This window comes from Centrocercus urophasianus, unplaced genomic scaffold (assembly GCF_019232065.1).
Source record: "Centrocercus urophasianus isolate 14NV4802_14NV808 unplaced genomic scaffold, USGS_Curo_1.0 seq_29, whole genome shotgun sequence".
NCBI lineage: Eukaryota > Metazoa > Chordata > Aves > Galliformes > Phasianidae > Centrocercus > Centrocercus urophasianus.
The window spans coordinates 11205954-11214373 of record NW_024884855.1 but is presented as its reverse complement, the minus strand read 5'-3'; the positions used below and the strand labels follow the sequence as shown (position 1 = coordinate 11214373).

Sequence of the window (8420 nt, the reverse complement as noted above, 5' to 3'; positions counted from 1 at the left end):
GGGACGATGGCCAGGTGCCAGAGTAGCAGCAACTTGTGCAACGAACACTGCCCCTCTATTTGCAGCCCCTTTGCACGCTGGCCAGAGCAACCATCACGCAGATGATCTCTATTTCCCTTTTGCCACGAGATGGCACCACGATCCCTCCGAGTCACTGCAGTTCTCACTGGGCCAGAATGCCCTGTCAGCCACAGCCAGGGCTCCGCGCAGGGAACACCTCGCAGCTTTATGAACCCCCAGTCCAACTGCACTCACCTGGGAGCGAGGATAGGAGCAAAGAGATGTGCACTATTTATTCGCCATTAGCCTGGAAGAATCAGGTGGTGTGCAGGTAATGGGAGCTGCCCTCCTCCCACCCTACAGCAGACAGCCCCTTTCCATGGGGTTCACCTGTGCAAACTCTTTGAAGGGCATTGGCTCAGCCCACCCCCCATTGCAGACCTGTCAAATCCTTCTGGTCCCTACTCTGCATTTCAGACCAAGGAAGAAGTGAGCTGCTGGAAACGAGAGTCCTGTTGTCATCAGTAGTGAAGGGGTGTGATGAGATCCCTCAGAGTACAGGAACCTAAAAGGTCACGGTTTGGTATTGGGGTTGAAAATCAGAAGACTGGAAAGTACAGGAAGGGCATCCACTGGACATGGTGCAGGTATCTGGAAGTACTTCATCACAGCAGGTACAGTAAGTAATGGGAGAAGAGCACGGAAGCGAGAATGAGACAATCTGTATCTAATGTCACTCTCCAAATGAAGGAACAAACCGCCCATGAGAAACATTCTCTCAGAAGCTGAGAACTGGGAACATTTCCTTTCACTGTGCATTTAATGTGTGAAACAGTGATGGTTCTGTCACTCCCCGTCATGTTTTGGGTGCTATTCCCAGCTCACCTCAGACCCAGCTCTCCTCTGCTTCGTACAAAACCATTTGCTCAGCACATTTTAAGCACAGCGCCAGTAACTGAAAGGCTTTGGGTAAGAATTGCTGCTAAATACTGCATAGTGAGATCTGGTTTCTCCTGTGTGCATCTGCTGGGCTCTGCAGAGAGCAGCTACATGGGATGCTGTGCACTCTGAGGCTGGGGCTCCCGGCGCAGCACAGCACAGGCACACTGCGGGGACGGCCGCATGGTGAACCCGGCCTCTGCTGCCATGTTCAGCTCTGATTCCTTCACCCCGGGGGGAGGCTTAAAGGTGAACTTCTGCATCAAGCCCGTGAAGAAGATGAAGAGCTCCACAGTGGCAAGGCTTTCTCCAATGCAGTTTCTCCGCCCTGCGATGCCAAGAGCACAGCGGTTTGTGGGCTGGCAGTTTCCTTGAGAACTCTTCCCTACCACTCAGTGGCAACAGTGTGAGGGACAGAACAGGCTGCAGAACTGCAGACGTAGTGGGTTGATGATCAGCAGCCATTGCCACTGGTCTGCCATACGTATTTGAGCAAGGCTGCTTCACTCCAAGCCTGCAAGGCATTGGTTTGGGACAACCTAGAAACCATTCTTCCTAAGGGAGAGAGAAGGCAGAACTCCTGCTTGAGTTTTCTACATCCCAGAGGTATCTTTAAACCCTGGGGCCCGGTGTGCTTCTCACTGAGGACGGAATTTTGCAATTCACTGAAACCCAGAGTGAATGTTGCTACAGCATCCCCACTGCTGACCTGTGCTGCTCCTGCCAGAGCTCACAGCCCAACACCTGCCTGCACACTCAGCCCTGTGCCAGCCCAAACCCTTCTGTCACCTGTGGAGAAGGGCAGAAACGCTTTCTTCTTTACAAAGTTCCCATCTGCATCAAGGAAGTGGTTGGGGTTGAATTCATCCGGCGTCTCCCACTGAGTTTTATCCAGCAGCACCGAGGAGAGCAGAGGAATCACTGTTGTTCCCTACAACACAGCTGTGTTCAGCTGAAGGCCATGCAGGCATACAAACCCTTTGGGCCTTCAAGCAAACTTCCAGAGGAGCGATTTCTAGGTTTGTACGTAATCAAGTGATACTAGTTATTACATACTGCCTTTGCTGGAATTATTGACTAACCTACGACTACGTCACTTTGTGCTGTTACTGAGCTCTGAGCAGAAGCCCACACTCCAAATCTGCCCGCAGCGTTTTGCCCCGTGTGCCACCGCCCGCTCTTGGGCTGCAGAGCAGCACGTACCTTGGGGATGAAATAGCCTTTAAAATGGGTGTCAGCAGAGGTGCAGCGCGGAACGTGTGGCAGAAGGGTGACAAATCTCTGCACCTCGTGGATGACCGCGTTGGTGAAGGGCATGCTTTTCCGGTCCTCAAAGGTAGGCAGGCAGCCAGGGTCAAGAACGCGCTCAATCTCTGCATGCACCTTTTCTGTGGTCAAAGGAAAGGCATCGAGTGAGGAAATCATCTCCAAACCCTGACCCATGGTGACTGCTGGCTGAACCCCCCCGGGATGCAATGAAGATATGCAGCCCTTGGCAGCAGGTGAGAGAAAGCCCTCGGATCCCTCAGTCCTGAAGGGCAGCATACAAAGCTTGGACAGAGATGGACACATGGCGGGCACTCAGATTTTGGACGCCCTGGAGAGAAGCTATGGGGCTTTTGCAGGTGAGCAGCATTTATGAAATCACTGCAGAGTGCTTTAATTCCCTGTGTAAGAGAAGTGAGCCCACAAAGCTGTCTCACTTTGAATCTCGGGGTACTTCATCATCAGCAGGACGGCCCACTGCAGGGTGGTGGATGTGGTTTCAGTGCCAGCCATGAGCAAGTCAAGAGCAGAGGCCAACACATTTGCATCGTGAAAAATGGTATTGCTTTTATTATCCTCCTGTAGGGAAATAAACAGAAAAAGGCAGTGCTGTCAGCACGGGAAGACAGAACGTTGCAGCAGTGTGGCTCTGCACAAGATGCCACATCAGTGACCACTGCAATGCTGAAATACCTCTTGTTTGAAGACCAGAGCATCAATGTAGCTCATCAGGCTGTTTCCATTAATATTTGCTTTGCTTTCCTGGATATGTTTCTTTAGGATCACACACACCTCTTCTACTTTTTTCAGTATCATCTTGTGAGGTTTGAGAAGAAATCCAAGAAATGGGTAGAAATTAAATAGCTAAAAAAAGAGGGAAAATAACATGGGAAAAAAAACAAAAAAACGTTCTGTAAAAGACTGCAAAACTTAAGGATCATATGTGAGACATCAGTTGGGTGAGGAATCAAATGACACGGTATGAGAGTCTCTCTTTCTAGCTAACTAAACAAATGTAGTGTATAAAAATGTCTCCTACGAAAAATTCTTTACAGAAATGAATGGGAGCTATCAGAGTTGTCTAGACACAGCCTATAAACATGAATTAAAAGAACACAATTAAGGGAAAGTGATAGTGAACTCATGAAACAATGAAATTACATTTTTAAAGAGGTAATAAAGCAAAAAGATAAAGCATGAAGCTCTAGCAAAGAAAACTCCAAATGTTTAGCAAGCCAAATACGTTTCTTTTGAAACTATTAGAGCATCATTTTTGATTTTCCCATGAATTATAAATCAATTACACTCAGCATGGGGGGTGACTTACGTGCAGGAATGGGGAGCCAAGAAGGAGCATAACTTCATCAATGAGTCGTAGCAGAGTGACAAACGTTGGGTCTGCGTAGTCAAACCTTCTCCCAAATAGGATAGCAAAGGTGATGTTGGTGGGGGCTGTGTTCAAAAGCCGAAGTCGGAATGGCCCACCTGGAAATGGCCCAAATCACCTGCATTTGTCTTCCAGAGCAACCCTGAGGTCTTTGCAGTGGCTCTGCAAAGTAATAAAACAGCCCAGCTCACCTTGGAAGGATTTGATCAGCTCAGTGAGAAACTGCAGCTCCTCGAGCATCCTTTCTTCTGCAAGCCGCTTCCCCATGCCCAGCTCCCGCATAGCTGCCAAGGTGAACCTCCGTGTTGTCTTCCAGAGCTCTTGGGAAGAGAAGAACACACCTACGGAGGGATGGATGGTGTGGCTGCACAGCTGCTGTGGGGTTTGCTCGGTACATAGGGGCTCTGTGACATGCAGGGCCGGGTGCTGGGGGAGGGCTGCCCCGGGAGAGCCCAGCCCCATGCAGGTTCCACAGGGCAGGAAGCAAACTGCTGTTCACACCTCTGGGTTTTGCCTATTTATAGCTTCGTCCCTTCGCAGCCACACACAGCAAAATCTCTACGTGTGGTATTTGTCTCAGGCTGACTTGTTTTCCTCCAGGAAAACAACGCAGCTGTTTCAGAGAGCAAGGCTCGGAGCAGACGACACTGCTCTGTCCGTGTCATGAACGGGACAAACGATTTCCCTGTTGCAGTTTTAGAGGATGAACTTTCTTCTGTGCAAGGGGACGAGGAGGGATGGCAGGGAGGTACCACAGCTTACAGCTGGGAAATCTCCCCAGCTGGCCCTTAGGTGATGCCAAAAGCTCTCCTGTTTGGCAGAGACCAGCACAGCAGGCAGCCCTGGTGCCACTGTGGTGCTCCCTGCCCAGCTGGCTCCAGGGCTGAGCACGGTCTACATCTTCACACAGTGCACCCCTCCTCACTCTGGGCCTCACTTTTAAAAACAAGATGAAAAAACCCCACACGCTGTATGCATTATATACGTATTAGGTCATCAAATCTTTTCCTTTCAGCCCTGGATTATTCCCTTCACTGTTTTTCAATGTCTCGTCTTGGGCAATGTATTACTTCTTAGCATGCAATACAGAAATATGCCAGAAATCTGTTTACAGAAGTAATTGTTTGAGGTACAAACAGCTCGTGCTATTGCACTCCTGCCAGTTCTTGCAGTCTTTATCATGAGTCATGCATGATCCAGGCTCTGTCTGAACTGCCAGTAACTGCAGAAGAGAGATTGCATAAGGACATCAGCCTTCATGTGAAAAATAATTTCCTTCCTTCTGCACTGCAGCAGAACCCTGGAAATGTGACCCAAGTACTGCAAAAAGCAAAAAAAAAAAAGGATAAGGCAAATAGGAAGGTGCTCACAGCTGCTGTTCTGCAGAAAGCAAACTGCCTCAATCCCTCCCCGTGTAGCCATCGATGGGCTCAAGACTCCTAAATGTGGTTGAAATTGAAAGAACACGTCTGGAAAACAGCAGAGTGAGCGTGCCCTGATCTGTGCAAGGCACCGGTACCATTTCCATGCTGGATGTGATGGAAGATGGGGATAGCAGGTCTGTCTGCAAACACATCCGCTGTGTTCAGAAGGGCATCCTTCACCGCCTCGTAGCCGCTCAGCACCACCGCCTGCTGCATCCCCAGGTGGACAGTGAACACTGGCCCATATTTCTCCGAAATCTGCAAGGAGAGGAAAAATCAGTGGTCAGCGGTAGCACCACGTCCTGCTCTGCTGGTGAGGTCGTTGAAGTTGGAGAAGACCTCTAAGATCACCAAGCACAACCCCAACCCACCCCCACCACGACACCAAACCACATCCCTCAGTGCCACATCTCTGTGGTTCTGGAACGCCTCCATGCTGGTGGCCCCACCATTCCCTGGCAGCAGTGCCAGTGCTGCACCATTCTTTTTGGAGACATTTTTCCTCCTGTCCAACCTGTCCCTCCCCTGGTGCAGCTTGAGGCCACGTGGAGCCAGGAGTTGGACTTGGTGATTCTCCTGGGTCTCTTCTAGCTCAGGACATCCTACCCTACCCATGTTTTTCCAAGTCCAAGCCACTCATGGTTTTAAATTATTTCCCCTATATCTTTTCTTCAGGCTGTGCTACACTAACTCCCTTCTAGAAAACCAGCATGACGAGCAAGACATACAAGCTATTTTGGCAACTACAACTAAGCATCCGCCTTCCAATTTGGCCATGTGGACACTCAAATATTTTGGAGTATTTCACAGCATAAAGATGCCAAAGTTTACGTTCATCCACCCAAACTGATGCAGATACTCATAGCCTTCACTGTGTGGGCAGCTCTTACATACTGACAGCCCACCAAACTCTGCAGAGTTGGGGTTGAACAGTTTCCTTCATCATCCGGAAAGCTTTGCATTTAGTTCATTAAATCACATTGTAAAACCTCAGCATGTGGCACGGAGCAGTTATCTCAGAACTGCCATTGGAGGGAGAAGTGCAGCCATTCCCCTCCCAGGGCCCCAGGCAGCACGTGTGCTTGCTCCTACCTTCATCAGAGACCTGTCCTGCCTCCTGATGTCCAGCAGGTGCAGGTTGCCGATGATGGGCAGAGGAAACGGACCGGGAGGTAAATTTAAAGCTGATCGTTTAAAACCTTTTACAACACAGAGGAGTGCAGCGATGAAAAGCGCAGCGCAGAGCCAACAGGTGAGCAGGGGCACCAGGGCAGCCATGCTGGCGGAGCCTGGCCTTCTGCACTCTGCTGAGAGTTGTTGATTAGGACACTCACACTGTATTTATTGAGAGTATTTGATGCCAGGGCTGCTGCTGGGCTTTGCACAATCCTCCCCTCCACGCCCATACCTCACAAAATTGGGAATTTTTGTCTGTGAAAGGCAAAGTCCAAACACAGCTCGGGGAGGTGTGGGGTTCCCACGCCATGGAGCTGACTGGGTTCACTGCAATTCTTCTGCCTGCAATAATTTGCCCAGAACCTGAGCGACCCACACCTGTTTCACAATTAAGCAGTAATCATGAAATCTCTCTTTATATTCCCTCTCTTCATCTCTTCCATCTTCTCATCCAACCTCATCTGTGGACACCAGCAGCTCTTCACCATGCGCTTTTGACAGCTTACAAATGCCAATTCCAAATCATCCTTCACAGCCAGCACCCACCCTGCAGCACAGCACAGCACAGCACAGCACAGGTGCACCAGGTCCTGCAGTGCACTGATTTGCTCCAGGGGATGCATGAAGCTGCACACAGCCCCTTCCAGCTGCTCGCCCCTCCAGCGAAGCATTTTCTCCCATAAAGAAAAACAGAACCAGGCAATCTGCAAAAGATTCGGGATGCACTTGTTAGCTCCCTCTGCAGATTTGGAGCTCTGTTCCTTATCTCTTCCTATTTATTGAATCTGGGCTGTCCTAAAGCTCTACCTATAGACGCCTCCTTCCCTTGCAGCCCTGCAGCACACCTTGTGCCATCACATCACACAGCCACATGCAGCTCCTCTGCTCTGCTTTGGGCTTCCAGTCCCTTTCCCAGCCTCACTCAGGGAATTTAGGGCTGGGAGCTGCCCAGCACCACCAGGTCCATCCCTGTGCAGGGACCCCCCCAGTTGCAAGGGATTGCAGACACAGACGGTGTTCCTTGCTGCTTGGAGCAGACATTGGTGAAAAATGAATTCCGCACCGCAAACCCCAGAGCCGTGGTTAAATTCCATGCGTCCTGCTTTTATGAGTGGGGTGCACTTCTTCCTGCGGCTGCGGAGTGTCACCTGGTGCCACTTCCCCTCTTTACCCACCAAAAGGGACACAAGACCCGTGTGTCTTGCAGAGCTGCTGCGTGGCTGCGTGCCAGGCCTGCTGCTCCCACTGAGTGCAGTGAGAGCTGCCAGACAGAGGAGACCAAGCACGGCTCCCACCCCGCGGTGCTCCCTCCCAAACCCGCCCTCATTACACACAACAGCCTTTTCCTGCGGTGAGAGCAGGAGACCGGGAGTCTGGAGAAGTGCTGCGTGTCCCCGCGGGGACAAGGGCTGTCTGTGCAGCTCTGGGCAGAGCGCTGGGAGCAGAGGGCTCTGCTGTGAGGGCAGCCCTGTGCTGCAGCTCCCCTGGGGCTGACCCAGCATTGCTACTATCATTGCTGGAAGGTCTTTGGGGCTCCGTGTAAAGGCAGTGGTGTAGGAGCTGCACCTCCTCACACTGTGACACAGAACCACGTGGAGCCCAGCACTGGGTCCCAGCCCAGCAGAGGAACAGGGGTTACTCATTACCTCCTAGGTGAAGCAAGCCATGGAGGGGGCAAAGCTGGGCACAGATAACAGCATCTTGGATGGAATGCAAAAACACATTCCCATGAGATTTAAGGTTAAAAATTAAAATGAAAATTAATCTTTATCTAGGAGTAAACGAACCTTTTGAAAAGTCAAACCTCCCTGGGTCAAGCAGGGTCACGCAGCACAGGAGAGTCACAGGAAGAGAAGCTCTTACCCGGAGTGCCAACCACCCACCGGCCTGGGAAAGGAAGTCATTACCCTGGTGTTTGCAAAGCATTTGGAGGCTGAGCCCTTCCCAATTAACTGCTGTCTGACAGAGGACCAGAGCCAGCAGCTGAGCTCTCCTGCCTCAGCCCTGGGGCCAGTGAGGGGCAGTGGGGCACAACGGCCCCATTTTGGGGGTGTCACACTGTAACTGCACAGCAAGGGGCAGGGGAACAACTCACTGCTTAAGCCCCGAGCAGTAGCACTAACAGAGAGCCTCTCTGGGCACCCCTCACCACTGTCTCACTGCCTGTATCATAAAAAACTTTATCCTCGTATACAAATCTAAATCAGCCTTCTTTCAGTGTGAAACCA

The 8420-nt window shown here is 50.9% G+C and overlaps 1 protein-coding gene across 1 annotated transcript; it reads right to left on the bottom strand.

Moving 5' to 3' along the window:
- Positions 1–801: 801 nt before the first annotated feature.
- Positions 802–6354, bottom strand: LOC122165393 (cytochrome P450 2W1). Its single transcript, XM_042828295.1, has 9 exons — positions 6109–6354; positions 5112–5274; positions 3784–3933; positions 3533–3690; positions 2899–3069; positions 2643–2784; positions 2143–2327; positions 1729–1870; positions 802–1267 (listed from the first exon to the last, which is right to left on the bottom strand). The coding sequence occupies exons 1-9, from the start codon at positions 6292–6294 to the stop codon at positions 1047–1049; spliced, it is 1518 nt and encodes a 505-aa protein (XP_042684229.1). The 5' UTR covers positions 6295–6354; the 3' UTR covers positions 802–1046.
- Between the last annotated feature and the right edge of the window lie 2066 nt (positions 6355–8420).